General features: G+C 52.7%; 2 protein-coding genes across 2 annotated transcripts in view; both read left to right on the top strand.

The window, feature by feature from the left end:
• The window catches only part of TAL1 (TAL bHLH transcription factor 1, erythroid differentiation factor), a 7352-nt gene extending 491 nt beyond the window's left edge, over positions 1-6861 (top strand). Inside the window, exons 2-5 of the mRNA XM_021405174.1 lie at positions 959-1108; positions 1973-2395; positions 2884-2975; positions 5554-6861. Of these exons, the coding sequence (XP_021260849.1) occupies positions 1107-1108; positions 1973-2395; positions 2884-2975; positions 5554-5972 (936 nt within the window). The 5' untranslated portion in view covers positions 959-1106 and the 3' untranslated portion in view covers positions 5973-6861. The remainder of the gene's footprint in view (positions 1-958; positions 1109-1972; positions 2396-2883; positions 2976-5553) is intronic.
• Positions 16767-21883, top strand: PDZK1IP1 (PDZK1 interacting protein 1). Its single transcript, XM_021405158.1, has 4 exons — positions 16767-18001; positions 20521-20629; positions 21196-21294; positions 21403-21883. The coding sequence occupies exons 1-4, from the start codon at positions 17935-17937 to the stop codon at positions 21473-21475; spliced, it is 348 nt and encodes a 115-aa protein (XP_021260833.1). The 5' UTR covers positions 16767-17934; the 3' UTR covers positions 21476-21883.

Genomic DNA, 23448 nt, shown 5'->3' with positions numbered 1-23448 from the left:
CCCCCCCCCCCCCCCCCCCCAAGCCCCGGGTGCGGCCCCCACTATCGGGGGACTGCGGGGCCATGTGGGGCGATGGGGGGAGATGCCCCCAGCCCCGCCGGGGGGGCTCGGCCTGAACCGATAGCCGGACGGTGCCTGGGGGCTTCTCCCCAGCCCGATCCCCACTCCCTTCCCCTCTCCGTTTTGGGGGTGATTCTCCCCACCAAGGGCACAGGGAGAGGTGCGTGGCCGGGGTGGAAATTTCCTGCCCGTCCGCGGCCGCAAAACAAAAGGAGTTGGAAGCGCAGAACCGAGCGGGCGGGGATTTAATGCCCCCCCTCCATTTTCTCCGTACAATCACCTCTAAAGGAAACGAAAACACCGCGGATTTGGGGCGTTTTTTGGCTTATTTCGTTTTAACGAAAAAAAAACAGTAACCATAACCCAACAGAGGAGAAGCCGATGGGTTTATTCCGTTGTTTAACGAAGAGCAAAGCCCCCGCTCGGCATTTCGCTGCGGGGGGGGCACGGCTCTCTCCTTCCTGTTGATCGCAGCGGGGCCGCTCCAGGCGGGCACCGGCCCCGGTCCTCGGCGCTGTGCTCCGCGGCTCCGGGAGCGGCCCCATCGGAACGAACCAACCCCGACCCCATCCGGAATCTCCTTCCCGGGGAGACAGATCCAAAAAAACACCTGATTCAGCCCGAATATACGGGTTTTTTTTTTTCCCCTCTTTTTTTCCCCTTTCTACTGTTCTTTATTCATGTTTCCCCTCGATGTATAATTTCTCCCCTAAATGTATTAGCTTTCCCCATGAGTTTAGCGTTCTTTCCGCCCAAAGATACTAGTTCTCCCCGCTCCGCACAGCTGCGGGCCGTGTGCCGGGGTCGTGCGCCGTGCCTCGTCCCCGCGGTGCCATCCCCGTGTCCCCCAGACCCACCCTCTCTCTCCCTTTCTCTCCCCCCCTTCTCTTCCTCCCAGGCTTTAGCAGTTTTATCCCGATGCGGGTGTCCTTCCTCTCTGTAAAGTCGTAAGTACCTCGAGGTGGGAGGAGTAAATTCAGCCTGACACTGAGAGCGCTTTTGTTGAAACGGGAGAGACTCGCGGTGTCCCTACTTAAATATGACACATGTGAGTAATCTCTTCCTATACAATATGGGAATCGGCAATTAGATGCTCTTTCTGGAGGGCTGGCAGGGCGGGGGGAGGCAGTAAAGCTTTGGGTTGAATGGTTGATTTTATTATTATTATTATTATTATTATTATTATTATTATTATTATTATTATTATTATTATTATTATTATTATTATTATGAGAGAAAAGGAGAGTCATGATCAACATAATAATAATAATAATTTTCTCTGAGGTTGGATCAACCCAGAAATGACAATAATTGACCCAAAGCGAAGCAGCGGGGATGCTGGGAATGAGATCTGCTCCGTTATTCATAGGGAAAAAAAAAAAAAAAAAGCGAGGAAGGGCGGTGGGAGAAGGAGAAATAGCCGCGATAGCGCTGCCCGCCCTCGGCCCTGTCGCGATAGTTTCGTTATAGGGGAGAAAGAAGGGAGCGGGGCCGCAGACAATTGCCGTGCGCGGCCGCGGCTGCTCCGTGCCGGGGCCCCTTCCTCCTTCCTGCTGAGCTCGTGGGGGTGCGGGGCTTTGTGTGAGCGCTTCTCCCCCCCATTCGGCAGCGCCTGGAGCTTGGTTTCCATGCTGAAAATTAATAACAATTATTATAATAGGGATGAAGTAAAAATTCCCCCCCAGTGGGCCGAAACGTCCTCAAAACGGAGCGAGGAAAACCCCTGGCCTCCCTCCAGTTCCCCGTCCCTGTGGGTGCGGCGGGAGGGGTCCCGGGGTCATTGGTACGGGGGTAAAAGGGAATGGGGGGTCTCTGCCCTGACGTCACGCCGCCGCTGCGTGACGTCATTCCGCCGAAGCGGGGGGACCCCCCTGTCGGGTTCGGGCCGCCCCGAGCGCTGCTCTCCCCGCAGGACGATGGACAGGCCGCCCGCCCCGCCGCCCCCCAGCAGTGACCCCCGCGATGCCCGCCGTCACGACCCCGAAGCGGAGCCCACGAGCGAGCCCGACAGCAGCCGCGGGGGCATGGAGCCGCCGGCCGAGCCCCAGCTGCTGCTCAACGGGGCGGCCAAAGAGGCGGGCCGGCCCTCCCCCGGGCCCCCCGCCGCCGCCGTGCCCGTCATCGAGCTGGTGCGCAGGGGGGGCTCCTTGGACATAAAAAGCCGAGAGGCGGCGGGGGAGGCGATGCAGAGAGCGCCGGGCGCCGAGCCGTGCCGCGCCGCCGAAGCCGCCTGCGAAGCCCGCATGGTGCAGCTGAGCCCCCCCGCGCTGCCGCTGCAGCCCCCCGGCAGGGCCATGCTCTACAACCTGGGGCAACCGCTGGGCACCATCGGCAGGTCCGTGCTTCCCCCCGGCCCCCACTGCGTCCCCGGGGCTGCGGAGAGAGAGAGGAGGGAAGGGGGTTATGGGGGGGGAGGGGGGAAAGGGAACTGAGTCACCGCCAAAAAAAAAAAAAAAAAAAGGCAAACTTTGCAAAGGAAGAAAAGGGGGGAACAAAAAAAAAGAGCAAAAGAACGGAACGAAAAACGGTCGTTCCTAGAGGGAAAAAAAATTTTAAAAAAATGCCTGGCAGAAATACCACGGGCAGAGCAGCTGTGGGGCATTTCGCGGCGGTCCCGTAGTGGAGCGCAGTATGGGGAGGGAGGGCTGAGAAGTGCGGTGCCCCCGGAGCTCCCCAGCTCAGCCCTAGGGACGGGAAATGGCCCCACGGGCGCAGCGCGTGTCCCACGCCGGGTGTCCCTTACATCCCCCGTGGGCTGCGGGGCCCGTGAGCATCCCCCCGCGGGGTCGGGGCCGCCTCACGCCGCTCTGCCTCTGTTTGCAGCGGGTTCTTCGGCGAGCCGGACTCCTTCTCCATGTACGGCAGCAACCGGGTGAAGAGGAGACCGTCGCCTTACGAGATGGAGATCACCGACGGTGAGTACGGGGGAAAAAGCCGAAATGTGGAGGGGGAATATCGCGGGGTGCGGCGGGGGAACGGTGAAGGAAGGCACCGCGCTGGGGGCTGCCTTGGGGCAGGGGGGCTGCTCTGCAAAGGCACGGGGCAGTAACAGCGTGGAAAGGTTCAGTGGCGGGGATGGGCTGGCGGTTGGACTGGGTGGTCTTAGTGGTCCTTTCCAACTTCAGCGATGCTGTGGTGATAGAAACAGGCACGCTGCTTTCTAAAAAATACATGATATTTGGTCGTATCCAAATCTTCGGCTGTGCGCTCTCCAGGCGCACAGGTAGGGCCCAATCCTGCAGATTCCATCTCATGTAAACTCACAAAAATCGGATCAATTTTGGGGGGAATACAAGTGCTAGATAATGTGATCTGGACATGAGGAGTCAGCACATGTCACCTGTGCTGGGCTGTCCCTGTGCTCCCGTGGGCTCTGCTGCCGCTCAGATAGCGATGGCACGCTGCAGGGGTGTGCAGGGAATGGAGACAGCACGCAGTGACGGTGCCACTCTGCACAAAATACACACATGTGGAGATAGAGACGTGAAAAACGATCTGAGAGGATATTCTGTAATTTTGGAAGCCCGTCTTCTTGCTGGTTTTCCTCAGATCTGTCATTGTAATTACAATGTTAAAAGCATTGATCTATCCATCTATGGGAACAAAATCCAGGCATAACTTTGCAGCCGACTGCTTGGCTTAATTATGAGGCTTCTTTATGAGAAATGAAGCTCTTCCATTAAAATGCAGCTAAGGGGCATTTTAAATTTCTCCACTGCTTGACACACTTTGCCCCAAACCTGTTTTCTCTTAAGAATACAGTTAATTCAGTTGCTGGCACTGATGCAAGAATCAGAAATTGTAGTGGTGTCAGAATTTGTTACATTCTTGATCTTGTTTTGGGAGGAAAATGGACAGGTTGTCTGATTTCAGCATTTCATGATGCCTCTTAGTAGGCAGCTTCCCGTGAATGAGATGTGTTGGAAGCCTGTGAAGACTGAGATTTTTGGAAAATTAACACGATCCACACACTTTTTTTTTTTCCTATCCCTTATGAGCACAAAAGGGTGTTAAGCTGCGTCTCCTAGATCCAGGGGTGTGTGCTCCGTTTTGTCCTGAAAGAGCATTTAAGAGCAGGAATCGTGGTATTGCTGTAGGAGATAGCAGCACGTTGTCACTGCACTCAGCAGAGCCAGGCAGCTCCAGTGGCTGAGGTCCCCCTGGTCCCCGCAGAGGAGCAACAGTGTGTGATGGGAACGCCCACAGCCCACCCTTTAGGGTGCAACTCATCAATGTGTTAATTAAAAATCGTTGCTTCAAAATTTGTGGTGATTTCCACTCCCTGGGATGTTCCCTGTTCCTTCCAGCATGGCCATTCTCCCATAGTATCTTGAGGTTGCTGTGTCCTTCCACTGTCAGTGTGCCCTGGAGTTGGGGATGGAGATGGCTGATGGCAGTGTCTCCTTCCACGCACTGCTTTTTGTGGACCCAAGGACCTGCAGTCCTGATTTGCTTCTGGGCAGACTTCTGCTTTGGGTCTCTCCCAACACAGAGGTAATGTCACCTCATGCCATTACGAGCTGCCTCGGTGAGCTGAAAGGAGAACTGATAGAGGGAGGATGGATGATTTCATTCCTGAACACAGAACACCTCCTCTGTTACATGCCCTACAGGAAGACGGCTGTAAAATTAGAGATTTAGCTGACATTGACAGTAGCAGAGCCAAATGGACATCACTGGCAATTGGGTGACCCTTCTCCAGTCAGTGTCTATTGAGGAGTCCTTGCCTTAATGGGCAAAAGAGAGCAGAAGGTCCCTGGGATAGCTGGAAAGCTGCTTTGTCCTCCTCCCATGGTCACCCTTGAGGCAAGGACACTGCTTCCACTGCGTGTTACAACAGGGTGAGTCCTGCTGCCCCATCGCATGAAGCACCCAGAGGGCTGGTGATCTCTGCCAGATCCGGATCCTGGTGACATCGGGGCAGAAGGAAGATTTTGGGATCTCTACCAAAGCCTCAGCTCATGCCAATTTCCCCTGTCCTAATGATGTGTCCTTAAAAGACTTTTGGGATAGAAAAATAAAGCCATCTGATGAGCTAGCCTTTTAATAGGACCTTTGTTGCTGAGATACCCTAATAATACACGTCATGGTGAGCCTTTCTCCTTGGAGAGCTAAATTTAGGCATCTCGGGAGTCATCTCAAAAGGTGCAACTCAACTTTTCCCTTCCATTGAACACAAGCTGTGGCTGTTGCGGCTCCTTGGTTAGCTTCCTGCTAGCTGGAAACTCCTGGTTCAGTGCTTTGACGATGGGACTAAAATAAATTGAGTAATTTGGGAAATGAGCTAATTATTAAATGACCAGGGAGGGGGGTGGAGTTCAAGAACTGTGAAGATGTGGCACCGAGGGACATGGTTAGTGGGCAATATTGGTGGTAGCTGGATGGTTGAACTTGGTGATGTTAGAGGTCTTTTCCAACCCTAATGATCCTGTGATTCTATGATTCTATGAGTCGGTAGGTGCTGCTAATAATTGTGTGCCATTGCAATTGCAGGTCCTCACACGAAGGTGGTCCGCCGCATTTTCACCAACAGCCGGGAGAGGTGGAGGCAACAGAACGTGAACGGAGCCTTCGCGGAGCTCCGCAAGCTCATCCCCACGCACCCGCCCGACAAAAAGCTGAGCAAGAATGAGATTTTGCGCCTGGCTATGAAATACATCAACTTCCTGGCCAAGCTGCTCAACGACCAGGAGGAGGAAGGAAACCAAAGGGGCAAAGTGAACAAAGACTCGGGGATAGTCCAGGAAGACCTCCTGCAGGACATGCTGTCTCCGAACTCCAGCTGTGGAAGCTCTTTGGATGGAGCGGCGAGCCCGGACAGCTTCACGGAGGAGCACGACACGCTCGACTCCAAGCACGCACGGAACCTGCACCATGCCATCCTCCCTGTCGAAGGCAGCGCACAGCGGTGATGACCCCAAATCACTCCCCGAGTGCTCAGGGGGAGGCGAGACCCAGGCGGGTGGGATTTGGGACCTGGCCCTTGGCTCCCCGTCCTCTTGGCCCAGGTTGGCACGTTGGCCAACCGAATGGGATGGACACTCGGTGTTTAGGTACGGGATCGTACGAAGAAGAAAAGCGTTGAAGTCGTCTTCATTGTACATATTGACTCTGAGGACAGGAGGGGAACACGGCCAGCACCCCTCCAGCATTCCGAGGGTTTTTTGGACCCCCTGAGGGTCACTTCTCAAGCAGTCGCATGGCTGGGACATGAGGAATGAAACACAGGGCTGCGGAGCACGAGCAACTGGTCCGAGCCATGCTCCCGTTGACCAAGACCTTCTGACTGTATCTTTTTAACGAGGTGAAAAATGCCCTCAGCAAAAGAACTATTAAAAGGATTGAGACTTTCTTTTTCTCTCTCTCTCTCTCTCTCTCTCTTTTTTTTTTTTTTTAAATTGTTTCTGTCCCCTTTCCTTTCCCTTCTACCTAACGTTGGATTGTTTGGGGTGTTGTATTTATGACGTGAGATTCCTTCTGTTCAATGCCACCACGCAGTATCCACTGAACATAAAGGTACATAGGGTGTTCTGTGCTCCCCACCGCCCCGTGAGCCCCCAACCCTGTGCTGTAACACAGAGGGTGAGGTCCTGCAGTGGTCTCCTCAAGTTTTCCCAGTGGTTTCTGTAGAGCTGAGCTTCTCTCAAGGAAGATGAAACTCAGAATTGGTTAAGGATTGAAAAGGTGACTAGTGATGCCTCCCCTTAAACCAGGAACTTTTTTTTGAGGGAAAAAAAGTGAAAAGAATCGATGCATCAACAGTTTGCGTGTACATAGGGTTATAAAAGGGTTTCGGTGGTATGCTTTGAATTTTTTGGTTTTGTTCTGTGAAAGTGGTAGTGCACCCGTGCAAGCGCCCACAGGCTGGATGCAATTAGGCAGTAGGAGGTCCTTGATTGGCCAAGGCTGGTAGACCCACAGCCTTGCTGTATCTCCTGGCACGGGGTGAGTGCTAAGAGCACTGATGGGATCATCCCAAGGGCTTAGGGGCTGCAGAGCTGGTCTAGGGACAAGCACCAGTGCTCTGTGGTTCCTCTGTTTCAAACCATGTGTGGAAGCTCCAAGGCAAAGAAATCACCGTGTAACATCAAAATCTAAACATGTCCTTCATAAGGGAGAAAGCATTTGAGCTTGGTTTTAGGGCCTCTTGTAAATAATAGGCTGAGACTTCTCCCAGCATGGAGTGAGTGCATTGGGTGGGACATGCTCCCAGCCCAAGCCAGGGCTTCCAGCCCAGCTCCAAATTCTCAGAAACCAACAGCGCGTATTGGGGAGAAGGAGGACAAGGCCTTCCTGGATCAAGGTCCTGCGTACAGGGAGGGCTTTAGTGAAGGGGTTACCATGGGGCGATGCTGAGCACGAGGGGCTGCTGTAGTCACCGGTGTCTCTGGGGCCAGGCAGTGGGGATGGGCAGGGGGTGGTGACCCGGGAGGGTCTTACTCACTTTTTGTCAAACTATTACAAGAAAAAACACCAACACTCAGCCTTTTGAGATTCCTCATTGCCCAGAATTCTAGTTTTTTTTTTTTTTTTTTTTTTTTTTTTTTTTTTTTTTTTTTTTTTTTATTTCTCCCTTTTTGGTAGCTGAACAGTTGGCCAATGGTACAACCTCCTCGGTCCCCACATGCACACCTCCCCATAGCACGCTGCCGTCCTCCCGGGGTATGTACAGTTGTCCTTTAATTGTGATTGAATGGTACATTTCCCCCACCCACCTTCCCTCCTGCCTGCTTCACGTCTCTGTGTGTGGAACATCGCCCCGGTTCTGTATGAACAGCACTGTCAGTCAGTGTCGTACCGTGTGATTGAATTCTCCCTCTGCCATTATTTTCTCTCCCAGTCCTGTCCCTCTCTCCGCTGCCCTCCCTTTGGCTTTCTGCATTTTTTCAGCAGAAACAAGGTAACCAGACCCGGTACCCTGACTCTCGACCCACTGTGGATGTGCTATTTAGAAAACACATTTGTTGTAATGTGTGTGTATATATAAATATATATATATAATGAATATATCAAGAATATTTCTAAATAAAGTTTTACAAAGCAGCCTGGGCTCGCTTTCCTCTCTCCCCTCTCACACCCATTGGCACTTCAGCTTTGTGCCCAGCTGGGAAAACCACCAGCAGCCGGCAGATCCCTTGCAAAACCATTTCCCCATCCCAAAAGCAGGAAGGAAGCGGTGGTGTGGAGCAATCCCCCGTGTTGGGCGGGCATCTGGGCACTGCCACCCGCTGTGTGCATGTCCCCAAAGGTCCCTCACTGGTGGCCTTGTTGCTCTTTTGGAGATGGGGCTGCTGGGGGCAGTGCTGCTGTGCTCAGAGCTCGGCAGTGTTTGGCTATGGCTCAATAGGCAGTGATAGGCAATCGTGGGCAATTATAGGAATTCCTCTTCTTTTTAAATTAAAAAAAATAGAAATGCAGCTCAGAGCCCGGTTCACACTAAAAACACTAAAAAACAGTTGAGTTGGTGACATTAGTCATTTTATATGTATATAAGTGTATATTTATATATACATACATATATATAATTTATAGGCAATGTCGAAGATGGCATATATACACATAGATATCATTTATAGGCTATGTTGAAGATGGCATACATATGTATATATCTATCAGTGGGCTACGCTGAAGATGGTATATATACACACATATATCATTTGTAGGTTATGTTGAAGGTGAGAGGAGGTGCAGCACGCCACAGCTGTGCCATGGGGCAGGAGGACAGGACTATTCCCTTCCATCCCTGGAAGTCGCCATCAAAGTGGGCAGAGCCCCAGCGTCGAGGCGTTCGGTGTTATCGGCTGCCAACCCCATCCCCGTTGCACAGATGTTCCAACCCCGTCCCTGCTCTGTCCTGGAAGGAGCCGATAGCTCTCACACCCTTTATCTCTCCCTCCCACGTCCCATTCTGCTCCCTCCCTCCTTGCCCAGGACAAGCCTCCCTCCGCCTCTCCCTTCATGCAGCCCTTGCATGTACCCAAGGTGAGGGTTTACAACCACTCCCTACACATATACATTGAATATATAGCTCTATAGACAGGGCTGGGAAGGAGCAGTGCCACTCACCCACTGTGTCACCTCTGATGCTCCCACTCCCGGTGGAAAGTTCAATTCACCTTTCACATTTGTTCCTGTGATTTGTTTACGACGGTGTTTCTTTGCAAAGGGTGATGAACACTGCCCCTGCCCCAGATATTTTCTATTTTTGGAAAAAGGTCTTTAGGGCCAACTCTTGCACAGAGGACAATAGCCTGGGTGCTACGGGTGGCTCTGCCTGCACATGAGCCTGGGTTCACTGCTGTTGGTGTGGGATGGAGCCAGCTGGTTATGGGCATTACCTTCAGAAGCGATGGGGATTTTGGTCCATCTCCTACTGCAGGGAATTGTTTGGCAAATCATAGAATGGCATTGAAAGGTATTTTGTTCATCCACCTTTCTCACGTGCCTCTGGTGATAGGCAGGCTCCCAGGGGTAGAAAATCCCCCGTCACACTGTGCTCCTGCAGTGGCTGTGGCACAGATTAAATTAGGGAGTGAGAAAGGAGGGGAAGTGGCATTTAGATGACATTGAATTAAAACTATATATAAAAAAAAGGGAAGGTGGGAGGAGCATGTGTTTAGAACCAGCGAAACAAGAAACAAAAAAGCAAAATCACCCCAAATTTCTGCAGCTCTCATTGTCCAGCCTCATTATCCAGCTTTAATTACAACCTCTTTGGGAAAGCCACGCTCCAGGGCAGCCCGGTCTGGGAAAAGAGCAAGTACCTGCATTACTCAGTGCCTTCCCACATTATCGAATTAAAATATGCTCACGGAACAGTGGGCCCCAAATATTCCCACCCATGCAGGCAATGGGAAAGCTTCACCTTCATTATTAGCGGCCATCGACAACTGGGAGCAGTAATTTATTGCTGGCGGAGCTGCTCTACTTTCATCCCACGGCTGCCAGGGTTCCCACAAAGCCACACAAAGGCTGCGGGTGCCCAGGGGACCGCGTGCTGTCACGGGCAGAGCCATCCTCCTCCCAGCCCTCCCCTGCCTGCCTGGTTCTCCTGCCTCTCCCTTTGCTTCTTGCTGCCTAACACCTAAACACCACTTGGGGCTCACTGAGCTGTCACATTCCTGGATAAGGCTCATGGTGATGGCCAACCCTATTGGGAATGAAGTTGGATGGGAGAAGGTGAGGATGCTCCAAGGCACACAGGGCTCCAGGGAGCCTCATGTCAGGGGTCTGGCCGTCATCTTCAGGTTAGTCCCCCCTCAGACACATCGATTTTTCCCCGCTCCTCGAGCTATTCTGAGACGCCCCAGTGACCTTTCGGGGAACAATTTGCCATTGTGTTTTGGTGAAGCCCGGCCTCTATTTTTACACTCTGTTTTGCTGATGCGGGCAAAGGGAGCGAGACGGGAATCCAGCAGGAAATGGGAGGGAGCGTCTGGAGCGCAGTTCAATCTGCCCCGGCCCTTTGATGTGCCGGGGCTGTGGCCGGCCCGGGCCGGGGCAGCGGCGGGGATGGGGCTGCGAGACCCAGGGGGGCTTCGCTTATGTCCCTCCCAGCACTCCACGTGGATTGGGTTAGGGGGGAAGTCTTGCACTCAGAGGGTCATGAGTCCTTGGCACAGCTGCCCAGAGAGCTGTGGGTGCCCCATCCCTGGAGGTGCTCAAGGCCGGGCAGGATGGGACCCTGGGCAGCGTGAGCTGGTGGGGGGACCCAGCCTGCGGCAGGGGTTGGGGCTGGGGATGCTTTAAGGTCCACTTCCAACCCAACCACTCTGTGATTCTATGATTCAAACTGCGTGATATGATTCTACAGTGCTACCCTGCATGTCCGCAGGGTCCAGCCTATCTCCTATCCCATCTCCCATCTCCCATCTCCTAACGAGTGCCGGTCTCACATACGGCGCACGAGCACGTCCATGCCCGCGCTCACTTTTGCACGTGCAGCCTTCGCTGCCGCCTCCCTGGAACGGGCTCGGGGCACTCCACGTCGCAGATAAGCGCAGCATCAAAGCTACCGCAGCGCACCCGCTTCCTGCCCGCCGGCGGGGCCGGGACCGGCGGGGCCTCTCCGGGCTGCGGCTGCTGCCGGGCCTGGGACCGCCTCCCGCCGCCGCCTCCCGCCGCTGCCCCGAGCCGCCGGCAGAGGGCGCTGCGGGACGGCAGCAGCCACGGCCCGGGCCCGAGCGGGGCGGGGGCTGATTCGAGACAGCGGTCGGGGTCTGCCGGCGCTGCCCGGTGTCTTAAGGGCTCATCTCATCCCTTTCTTTCCTCTTTCCCCTTTTCCCTTTTTCTTTTTCCATTTTCCTTTTACCCTTTTCCCTTCCCCCTTCTCCCTTTCCCCTTTCCCTTTTCCCCTTTCCCCTTATTCTCTTTCCCCATTTTTCCTCATTCCCTTTATTCTTTTCCCCCTTTCCCTTTTCCGTTCTCCATTTTTTTCCTATTTCCTTTCCTTTCCCCCCCTCTTTCTTTTCCCTGTTTTAATTTTCCCCTTTTCCTCTCCTCTCCTCTCCTCTCCTCTCCTCTCCTCTCCTCTCCTCTCCTCTCCTCTCCTCTCCTCTCCTCTCCTCTCCTCTCCTCTCCTCAGGCTCTCTATTTATTCACACCCATTGAAATAGCCTCTCCACACTGATGGAAATGGCAAACACCCCCAGGAGCCTTCATCTTTCATCCTTCAGCCCCATATAGGGTTGCGCAGGAGGGCAGAAGGTGCTGTGATTTCCCCCATCCCCCCCCCCCCCCACTACCTGTGCCTGTTTGCTTGGGTCACGGCCAGAACAGTGACTTCATATCTTTGATTTTTATTTTATTTATTGTTTTTTTTTGCCGCTTAATTTTGCAACCAGCCAAATGCTGTGGAACCCAGAGGCGAAGCAGCCAGGCCAGACCCTGCCCTGTGTTATGGAAATCACGGCTGCTACCCGGCAGATGCGGGCTGCAAGAAATAATGCGGCTGTTGAGCCGACACAGAGGAGGAGAGGGGAGCTTTTGTCTGCCACTCGCCGAGGTTGGAGTACACTTGTCGAGCAACAACTGGAGCTCATTGAAAAGAAGTGGAGGTTATTAGGAGCATTTCGCTCGATGCCGATGGCCCCGTTATTTTTCCTTTCAGATGCCAGGCAGAATCTGTGGTGCTGGGAGGGAGAAGAGAGATACCACCTGACAGCACGACGATGGTGGAGGAAATAAATAGGTCTGGAGGCAGCCGGCAGGGCTCTGGCAGCTCAGACCCCGTGTTTCAAGGGTGCTTTGCCTTCCCCAGGGTAACTGGGACAGCACAATGATCAGCTGGCCTGGGAGTTGTCCATCCATCCCTCTATCTACCCGCCTATCTCTCCCTCTGTCTTGATGCTCATCCCTCCAGCCCCCTTTCTCTGATCTGAAATAAAAAGCAATGATCCCCTTTCCAAAGCCAGGAACAAAATGAATGTCTTCTCTCCCTAATTCAGGTAGCTCCTCATAAATCTTCCCAGCTTCAGCGTGGTCTCCTAGGACTCCTGGGGCAGTTGGGAACCTATGCAATCAGCTCGGTTGATCAGCACTGTTTGTTGCTCTCCAGTTGCCGAAAAGCCCTTTGAACCCTTTGTGTCTTTATTGAATGATCCCCGAGTCCCCTGACAATTTCACCAGTCTGGCCCATTCTGCGCGCCAGCTCCTGGGTTAACAACCCACTGAACTCCCGCTGTGAGCGTGGAGGGTGGGGAGTACCGTGGCCCCGCTGCCAAGCCGCTTATCGCAGCATCTTCCCATGTCTCCTCCTCGGCGCTCCCACGCGCTGCAGATTTCCATGAAAACACAAAACGTGGCCAGCAAGGAGGGCTCGGAGCCAGCACGAGAGCGTGCAGGGAAAGATACACCTGGTGCTGGGAGAAGAAAGCTAAAAGTCCTCTTGGGGAGCCTCAACAGGGGCTGGGGCAGATGAGAAGTTGCAAGCTCCCATGGGTGCAGCATTTATTTTTAGCACATTTTGGTTTTTGTTGATCAGGAACCGGACTGAGGGATAGTGGCTTCTGGCAGAGGTTTCCTGTGATGCTGAGCCCTGTGGGAGCACTGCTCAGGTTCCAGCATGCTGGAAGCAAGTCCAGAGCTGTCCAAACCCAGGAGGATTCCTTCCATCAGGGAAAAGGTCAGGTTTCATCTTTATAGAACCATAGACTTGTTTGAGTTGGAAGGGACCCTTAAAGGTCACCTGGTCCAGCTCCCCTGCAATAAACAGACAGAGCCACGTCCATCTTCAATGGACAGGTCTCTTAGATTGAGCTGCAGTTTTGCTGGCGATGGTTGCCTCCTGCCCTGGCATCCCCAACAATCCCATGGTGAGCACCAGTCAGATCTTACCTCTTCTCCACTCAGTTTTCGCCAAAGGCATCGTTGGTGTTTCTCCTTCCGAAGGATGCTGCCCTCCATACACCACAACTTAGTACGGACCACCATCAAGACAGGCAAAGCAACCTAATCTATGAGCACATTAGGGTGTTGGAAAACAATAATCCAAGAAGGAAACACATTATCTGTCCTTGTTACTTTACAAAGTAATTTAAATTAATTTTTCCCTAGAGTGGTTAGGGAGCACTGCAACTTGCCCTTGCCTATTCTCTCCGGCTAATGAAGCTTTACCAGAAACTGCTCGTGAATTCCTATTAAGACCTCATCTTAGAGGTTACAGGGCAAAGCAATTTCTGCTCCTGGGAAAGATGCCTATGAATTTGTAATTGTAAGGCCGTGTTTGATAGGGATTAGCATCTGAAAGGGGTAGAGTGGTGGGTAGCAGAGAAAACATTATTTCAATTAGCAGAAGAAAAGCAACTTAACATCTGATTATAGTTTACACTTTTAATTTTCTCCTATTCCGGCATCTGGGATAATTATTTCCTGAAATCATCCACACCCACCAAGCAGCCAACTCTTCCCTTCCCTTCCTCCTGGTCATGATGGCAGTGATTGACATGGGAATGGCTGATGAGCTGGCTTTGTTCCTTTCCATTCTTCTCCCAGGCAATAGCTGGACTCAGGAAATTTGGGGATGGAGGGGAGAATGCTGTGCCAAGCCTGACTGAAATGAGATGTGGTGTTTCTCATCCATAGGACATGGAAGGTGGAGCTTTGCTCAGTTGTTGGGTTCATGGCTGGTGTAGTGGCCAGCATCATGGCACAGTGCTAGTGCCATTCACAAAATGGTGTAACTGGGAAAACATTTAAGGGGACTGGAAATGCCCTGGGAGACCTAATGCCCACAGTTTCCTCTGCGCTCAGGAATTGCCTCTCATCACTTACTTTCCTCACAGCCTACAGAGGCTGGGGCCTTTTGCTCTGTATGGACTTGCCACAACCCACAGTCCTGCTGCTTTTCTCTGCCTTATTGGTCTCCTGCTTCCTAATGGTGATGCAATCAGTTTTCAGACTGGAGATTCCTCGTAAGAAGGCATGTTGTTATTTAAGGAAGATCATGAAATCCATCCTTAATGAAAGGACAGGAGAAACCCCTTCCACCAAGTTACACAGAAGCCTGAGATTATCATTTTTATGGGCTTCCAATCTTTCCAGCCTTGTGTCTTATCAGCAAATGCAGCTGGAGGCTTCAAAACACTCCCAGCTTGCTGCCGATTTTATGGGATGAAGATTAGAGATGATCAGATAGTGAATTATTCATTCCACTTGATACCTCTGGGCAGGAGGGAATATCCAAGCACGAGTCAGCTCACTCCTTGCTGTCTGAGCATCTCCTGCTCTTCCAGCAGTATTAGAGAAGAACAGAGGCAAGGGGCCAGGCTGACATGAACACGGTGTCAGAGCCCCAAAGCCGTTGGCCCCACCAGCCTCCTTCACCCTGGTGGGCAGAGAAGCAGGAGCAATGGTTTAAGAATGAACGAGGGTAGATTTACATTGGATGTAAGGAAATTTTTCATGGTGAGGGTGGTGAGGCAATGGAACGGGTTGCCCAGGGAGGTTGTGGATGCTCCATCAATGGAAATGTTCAAAGCTGAGTTGGATGGGCCTTTGAGGTCTAGTGGCAGGTGCCCATGTCCGTGGTAGAGGGGTGGATTAGATGATCTTTAAGGTCCCTTCCAACCCAGTGGTTTTATGATCTCAGAGGAAAATGAAGAGAGCAGCACAGCCCTTGGGTGGATGAAGGGTCTCAGGCACGGCACTGATGTCAGGGACCACCTACCAGCTCTTGTAGGACCTCTTTGAGCCATGTAATAAAACACAGGGTGGGGTGGAGGCCCCATGGAACACGAGGGGTTGAGGCAGCTGTGCTCTACTGCATGATGGCAGCTGGGCGCCAGCTCCCTCTGAGCACTGGTCATTACACAGTCCAATGGGACACTGTTTCGTGAAATTCCTCTGGGTGGTGGTGGCTCTGGATGTCCCTTGTCCTTCTCCCTGCTTCCCAGACCTTGCAAAACCCCTCTGCCAAGTGTCTCTGCCACTGAGTAACCAGCCAAGGAAATAGCTCACCCATTGCAGGAGGCGAGCATCCTGCCAGCCCTGACTTGACCCTTACTGGGGAGTCTGGGCAAAAATACGCATTTTTAATGGAAAAAAAAAATCTTTTCTTTTTGCACTGTTCAGGCTTGCTTTTATCTACTTTATTTATTTATTTATTTATTTATTTATTTATCTATTTATTTTTATGGCTCTTCCTGGTGGAGTGGAGGGAAATGGGGTGGATGAAAGGGGAGGAGGGAGGGAGGGAGGAAGGAAATGAAGGAAAAAGGAAAATAACCTCCATACAAACACAGAAGCCCACAGCATTTCTCAAAGAGGAACTGGCATCTGCTCTGAGCCGTATCACCCAGGAACACATTTTAGGCTCAGGAATGTGCTCTGAGCCAATGTTAATTTTGGCTCAAAAAAAAAAAAAAAGGAAGAAATGTCATTTTTTTGGAGGATATGAACATAATCCTGAAATACCAAGACCTGGCTTTGTCCAAGTCCTGTTGTATGGGCAACAGCTCCTAAGGGTCCCTTGGAGAGAGCCAGGCTGGGGCTCAGTGCTGCAGAGGGAATTGCCCTTCTCTGCCTCAGTTTCCCCCTTCAGTAAAATGGCTCCAAAAGGGTTTGCTCTGCCACAACCATGCGCTGCTGAGAGCATAAATGTGAGGTATGACAAGACTTCCAAAGTGCTGCGGTGGGAACTTGCAGCTTCTTTTCTCTGCTTTGCATGCTTCCACTGCCAGAATCACAAAAGGACAAAGCAGTGGTGAATAATTTGCTGAAATTTCTGATCTCGTCCCTGCAGTAAGCCCATTGCCATTGCTGTTCTTCATCCCCCCCAGGCCTGACTGAATGAAGTGCAGCCAAGCAGGTGCCACGGGCCCTTTGGCCACAGTAGTGCATATCTCCCTAATAGCTGCCATGGGTTCAGCAGATGCCTTGGAGCAAAGGAGAGCTTCGAGATAAGCAAAGGAATGAGTCCCTGCCCTCATGGCCAAGGACACAAGAAGAACATTGCCTTAAGTTTCTTCTTTCTTTGGAAATCAGTCCTGTGGTCCCTGGGCCTGAGCAGAGAAGATGGGAAGAAGTTCCCTGATGTGGAGGGGCTGAGAGTGATGCAGTTGCATGGTGGGCAGCAATAGCCGGTGGATGTCACAGGTGCAGCGTTTTCTAAAGGCAGCCCCAGGGCTGGGTGTTGGTGAAGCCTTCTGATGGAGGCAGTTTTGTTTTGTTTTGTTTTTTTTTTTTTGGAGGGGTTGGACTGAGGAACAAACAACAAAGAGCACAAGCCCTGCATGCTTCCTTGGAATTGATAACATGCAAACAAGTCACTGGGAAACCAAAGGTCACTCTCACTGCTCTTTCTTCCTAAGCCAGCTCATCGCCTTTGGTTTGTAACAGCATTAACAGGGCCGCACTATGGGCAGGTCCTTCCCAGGCGTGTGGAGAGAGTCCCCTCCTCAGAGAGCCCTTTCCCTGTGTGTGAGCAAAGCTGGTGGGGTTGAGGCTGAGCCCACACCGTGCTGCATGGGGGATCATGGCGTACGGAGATGAGAGTGCAAAGGAACTCAGGGGAGAGCTGGGGGCTGGGCTTGTGCACCTCCAACCCATTTCCAGGGTAAATAACACTGCTTGAGGTCTGGGGAAAGAAGGGAAATGAAGAGCAGGATGTCAGCTGCAGTGCTGTCGCATGTTTCTATCTCTTCTGGTGTCAGAAAAACTTCAGGATCAGCCCTGAAGGCTCAATAAAATGAATGCTCTGTTTGCAATGTTTAGTAGTCTCTATTTAGCAACGCCTGTGATAGGGGAGGCAGCAATCAGCAGTTAGGCCGGGTTAATAAAGGGATGTTTCTAAGCCACAAATGTGTTTTCCCAGCTTGTTAATGACCCTCGGTGCAAAGGACAGGAGCATTCCCCTCCTGCACCTGGCACTCTGTGGAGGCTCCCCAGGACCCCAGCGCTGGGATAGGGCGTGGGGGTGGGAAGGGATCCCTAGGGGAGCCCGCACCCCCCGCACTGTGGGACAGCGCTGCTGAGGGGGAGCTCTCAGGGCTGAGATTTCAGCTCTCTGCTCGGCCGCATTCCCCAAAGGCCACAGCAGGGATTTGCCGATGAGGGCGTCGGTTCTTCCTCCTGCACCCGTACCATCGCTGTCCGTGTGTCTCGGCTCTCTTCCAAGCCCCAGAGGAACAGCCAGGTTCAAGTCACCTTGCCCCAAGATTCCCCTTAATCCTTCTCTCCGGGGCGGAAGTAAGAGACACCTCCTCCACACCCCTCCTCCCCTTCTCGGAGTCGGATTTGAATACTCAGGTGTGAGCATCAGCCACCCTCGTTAATGAGTTTGATAATTTACCCAGCTCATTCCTGCTGGAGGGCTCTGAACGCAGCGCGGCTCTTCCCGGGCCCGCACCGCCACCCACAGCCCTACCACCCCACACCATGCCGACCCTACGGATCCTCGCCCTTGGGCTCCTCTTGGTTCTGGAGCCCGCGAGCTGCCAGCAAGGTAAGAGCTCCGTCCCTGTGGAAACTGAGGCACGGGGAGCGAGGGCGGTTTTGGGGACGGGACAGCTGCTTGGGAATGGGAAAAACGCCTCAGCTCCCCCCGCAGCTCTGCCTTCCTATGTGAGCTCGGTGGTAGATCTGGCTGCAGACAGAACAGAGCCTTTACCTGTTTTGCTTGATGCTTGGTTACACCACGACGCAGCAGCTCTGAGTGATCCCCAGCACTTGGAGATGGGCAGTGTTTTCTTAAGAATCGTTTTCCTTCTTTTCCCCGGGAAAGCACTGCGCTCCTTCTCGCTCCCAAACTGGCAGGTTTTCTTCTTAATCTGTAGTTCTGATCTCCCTGGAGGTGGCAGGGCCAACTATTTTCCTCTGCAAATTGCGCTTTCATTCCCTTCCTGGAGACTTAATAGAGAAACTTCCTATTGCTCTGACATTATTTTTACGAAACTCGGGACTTGTCTGACACTACAAATAATCAGGAGTAATTAAAATAAATCAGATCCTGCCAAAGAGCTGGAAAATTCCCTCCCCCTTTCTCCTCCTGATGCCCCAGCCTTGACCGCTCTTCCTCTATTTGTTTACCAGCTCGTGAAAGATTGAGCAGTGTGGGGTCTCCACTGTCAGCAGGATTGAGTGTTTTGCTGCTGTCTTGAAAGGGGAAAAAAAAAAAAAAAAAAAAAAAAAGGAAAGCCTTTAGTGAAGTTTCAGAGCTGGCACAGCTTTCCCCACCATAGCAAAGCGCTGGCACACGCTGCCCAGGGAGGTGATGAGGTCACCATCCCTGGAGGTGCTCAAGAGTCATGGGGATGTGGCACTGAGGGATGTGGTCAGTGGGCATGGTGGGGCGGGGTTGGACTTGGTGATCTTAAAGGTCTTTTCCACCCACTATGATAGTATGAAAACTCAGGGGACAGCTGATGCCTTCCAAGCACTCAGGGAAGATGGCCCAGAAGTCCTGGATGTGCTTTCAGACCAGCCTTGAAGCACGGAAAGAGAGTTACAGCACGCACAAGGGCTTATTTTGGCACTGATGTTTTCCCTGGTCTCGCATGTAGCTGCAGATGGATGGGTGCGTGTCTGCCAGGGAGCACAGAGGCTGCACCCCACGTTGGCTGGTTGGCTGAGGAGTTTCTGTTCAGTGGGAAAAAGACAACGTTACCATGGGCAGAAGAGAGATGAGGTGGCAGGGATGCTCTGGGAGGGATGTTCCTGTTTAAAACCTTTTTTGGGAAGGGGTCACCCATCCCTAGGGTCACACACCTCGCTGAGCACTCTGTCTCTGGTTTTCTGCTAGCATTTATACACTGTGTTCTCACACCCCCTGGCAGCCAGTCTCTGCAAGGCTGCTCAAAGCCAGAGCTGCCCAATTCTGGTGTGCTGCTCATCCCTTTAACTCTGGGTGCTCCAAAATTGCATGGGAAGAGTGGTCTGAGGGGGGCTTTGCTTGCAAAACCAGTATCTCCTGAGCACAGCTGGCTGGAGGAGGTCTCCTAACATTTATCTTCTCACCTTCTTTCTTGGAAGACCAAAAGAAGAGAATTTGGAGATTTGGGTCACTGCTGAATTTACAGATACAGAGTGGTCAAGGTGGGAAGGGATCTCTGGAGGTTGCCTGCTTGACCCCATCCCCAGCAGGAACACCTACAGCAGGGTGCCCAGGCCCAGCTCCAGTCAGCTGTCAAAGATCTCCAAGGAGAAATGTGCTTTGGTGCCCCATCGCCCATGCAGCACAGAAGTGCTTCCTGCTGTTTTGACGGCTATCCACACTCAGGCTGACCCTGAACTCCCTCAGCCCAATCGCAAACCTCACTGTGGGCTGGAAACCATGGCCCCAGCAGGAAAATAAAACACAAATAATAAATAAATCTGGCAGAGATAGCAGCCAAGGACATAGCGAGGGAGGAAACGAAGCTGGCATGGCCCCAGGGCAGGGGAACGTTTGTCTTTGGGGCTGCACTGTGGGGCAGGAGCATCTCCTGCCCATTGGGTAGTGCAGGTGGGGACCAAGCCCTGTTCCCCTGGCCTGATGCTATCCATGTTGCAACACTCAGTACTGATCCTAGGAGCTGCAGTTGAGGCACGCGGATACAAGAGGGAATTTCCGCCTGGATTCCTCCTGGCCGAATGTTGACCCCAGGACTTTGCAGTGCGCACAGCAAAGTGTCTGCACAGGCAGGAGGAAGGCTGAGACAGCGCAGGCAGTGTGCCTTTGGGGTCTGGTTTGCAAACACAGGTTGCACAGTCCACCTTTATTTGTTCTGATAAAGGTTATTTGCAGTTGAGAGCAGAAATCTGTCTGGACAACATGTTCTGCCACGTGAGTCTCTGGAGCTGGAGTGGCCTAATTGGTGCTGGGGACACGGTCTCATCGCAGTGCCTGGTGGCAGATGCTGTGACATGGCTCTGCAGAACCCAGCTCCCGACTGGGTGTTGCTGACACTGGGCTGGAGAATCTCAACCAAGCGGGCAAAGCACGTAAATGCATCTCTAATCCCTCTTCTCCTTCTTTCCCTGCAGCCAGGGGCAGCCTCCAGCCGTGGTCGCAAGGTGTCATCGCCGTGGTGGTGTTTCTGGCGCTGGTAGCAATCTGCTTCGTGGTCAACAGGTTCTGGTGCAAGAAGAAGCAGTGAGTGCTGGGACCCTGGGAGTGCTTGGGGCTGTCCTGTCCCTCTGTCACTGAGTGAGATGGCCGAGCAGTCATAGGATGGTGATGTGGACTCAACCCATGGGAGATACAGCATTGGGGCATTGCTCAGCTTAGCTGACCCATGCCAGCCTGCTGGGCTGCAGGACTTGGTCTGGAACCTAAGCCCAGCATTAGTGAGGACAAGTGCTGGAGGTGCTTTCCCGCGGGACAGGATGTGCACACATGCACATAAACACTGCGCTGTGCCAGGGGAGGCACGGCCCTGCCTATCTGTCCCTGTCACTCCTGGCTGTGGGTGATTATTTTTCAACGGCGTACACAGAAGGCAACTGGAAAAACCAGTTAGCAGGAGAAAACAACCCTGTATGTGTGTGGACAGATGAATGGGAGCACCCTGCTGAGATGCCATCAGAGCCAGCCAGGGTCACACATTGCTGAAGGTCCCATATTGTCCCCATGGTGTCACAGCTGCCCCCTCCTCTCTGCTGCTCTCCCCTTGCCCCTGCATGGCCCCCACCTATGGGATCTTTCCTCTCCCCTTCCAGGGATAACGCTGAGACAGTGGTGAGCATCGGGGCCAAGGAGGAGGCTGTTGTATCCAATGGACGTGAAGGGACATACGTGACATCTGCAGTGGACTTCAGGTGAAGGACCCCCCCCTGCAGCCCTCAGGCTCAGCAGAGTCATGTCCTTCTCTGGGCTTCTCGCAGAAGTTGGGGCATGACAACAGCTTGTGCTTCTCCCTTTGACAGGTCCAAGGAGAACAAGCATGCCTATGAGAACACGCTGGATCTGGAGGAGAAGGTGATCACCACTGCCATGTAGCAACAGCTGGTGGTGGGACCCTCTGCACTGATGTCCCCATGCTCAGCAACTCCTCTGTCCCAGACCTTCAGACCTCTCTCCCTTTGTTAGACCCCAGGAGAGGTCTGGGGCTGTCACCTCCCTATCCCTGTGGCCACCCCACCTGCTCAGCCTGGCCAGTGTTTCCCATTCCCTGGGCCAGGGGACATCAACCCGCTCCAGATGCTGCTGCATGCATGGGACCCCATGTTCCCTCCCCTAATCCCTTCCCCTCTGGGAAACTGTCAGTGGAAAACCCACTCTCATGCCAATATCTCATCCTCCTTTTTATGAACAAAGGCTCCACGCCATGCATTTCAAATTCCGAACAAATCTCCTCCTCTGTACATATCCTCCCTGCCAGCAATAAAGGGAATTGCTGTCCATCCAGGCTCATTCTGCTGGTGGCTCATAGGACTCTCCAGCATCTAGTGGCACTTCCAGCCCTCAAGTGCTTTGGGGAGGGTGGGACAGTATGGGGAAGGGTGCTCGGAAAGGGGCCAGCACCTCATGGGTGGGATCCATTGCTTATTTCCTAGCTTAGATTTCCTTAGCACCAGAGGATGTAGCTTGTGATGTTGTGTACAAGTTGGGTCCTGGTGCCACCAACCTCTGCAAGTTCCTTTTCTGCAGCCACAGCTTCTGCAGGTGACACTGCTGATATCCCTGATGGGTGGGGACAGAGAAATTCAGGCGTGGTGCAAAACAGGAGCGTCCCCATGCCAGACACCTCCCCACACAGCCTCAGGCAGGTAAACATTCTGGAGCCAATGCTGAGAAATCACAACTGGCATTGGGAAATTGCATGGGGTGGAAGATGGGGCAGAAGGTTCAGAAGGGCTGAGCCCTGTGGTGCAGCTCTCCTTTGGCAGATGGAGGCTGTGTTGTGCCAAACCCAGTGCTTTTTCGTCTGCAGGGCTGCAGCAGGGACTGGGTGCTGCTCAGAGATGAGTGCCACTGACACTGCCCCATGGCACTCCTTCCCATAGGGATGGGAAGGAGCCCCCTCAGCTCACCTCCTGTCTTTACTCTGGTGGCTGCCAAGCTGCACAGCTCTGACAAACAAGCTTCCCAGATCTCCCCGGTAATGATTTGCTCAGCAGAATGTACAAGGATTACTCATTTTGCAGCCTGCTGCGTCAGCACTCTGGCTCGTGGCTCAAGGAGTGGCAAAAGGAGATGGGAACCCATTAATTTTTACCTCTCAGTTGCAAAAGAAGTTACAAAACAGTGGCCTTATAATGAGTAACAAGTTGTCCCCGACCGCATGCACGCCCTGGGTGAGACATGATGGGATTGGGATGGGCAGTGGTGGTAGGTGATGGTTGGACTTGATGATCTTAGAGGTCTTTTCTGACCTTATTAATTCCAAGATGCAGGGATGCTGTGGTTGCTCGGTGCATTGCATCCCATTCCTGAGGAGTGCAGCTGTAGGTCTGGGTAAGGACAGGGATAGGGATTTTGGATGAACCCAGGCAGTCTCTAACAAACGAAACGGAACAAGCATAAATGAAATTTATTGTTGGAAAATCTTAATTAGATTTTAAGCCCCAAAGGGAGAAAAGTGAGGTATTATCTGACGCAGCTAATGAGTGTTAAGGGTCTATTGTTGTCTTTCTTGTTTACCTTTCTGTGCTGGCTGATATGGCCTGGATCCTTGCCTGCGCTGCCATAATTAGGATATCTCATCTCCTACTGATAGGGCTGGGGATGCTGTTTGAAGCACAACACTGTACCATCCCTTCCTGGCGGAAGAGCATGGTGAAGAAGACATCTTTCCCTGGTGTCCTGGCACCCACTGCACTGACCCTGTGAGCTGGGGACTGCCTTGGGGCCCTCAGCAGCACCTGGAACCTCAGGTCATAGAATCATAGAATGGTTTGGGTTAGGTGGGACCTCAAAGGTTGTCTGTTTCCAGCCTCCTGCCACAGGCAGGGTTGCCAACCATTAAAATC

The sequence above is a fragment of the Numida meleagris genome, chromosome 7 (genome assembly GCF_002078875.1).
Source record: "Numida meleagris isolate 19003 breed g44 Domestic line chromosome 7, NumMel1.0, whole genome shotgun sequence".
Taxonomy (NCBI): Eukaryota; Metazoa; Chordata; class Aves; order Galliformes; family Numididae; genus Numida; species Numida meleagris.
This window is presented reverse-complemented; position numbering and strand designations above follow the sequence as displayed.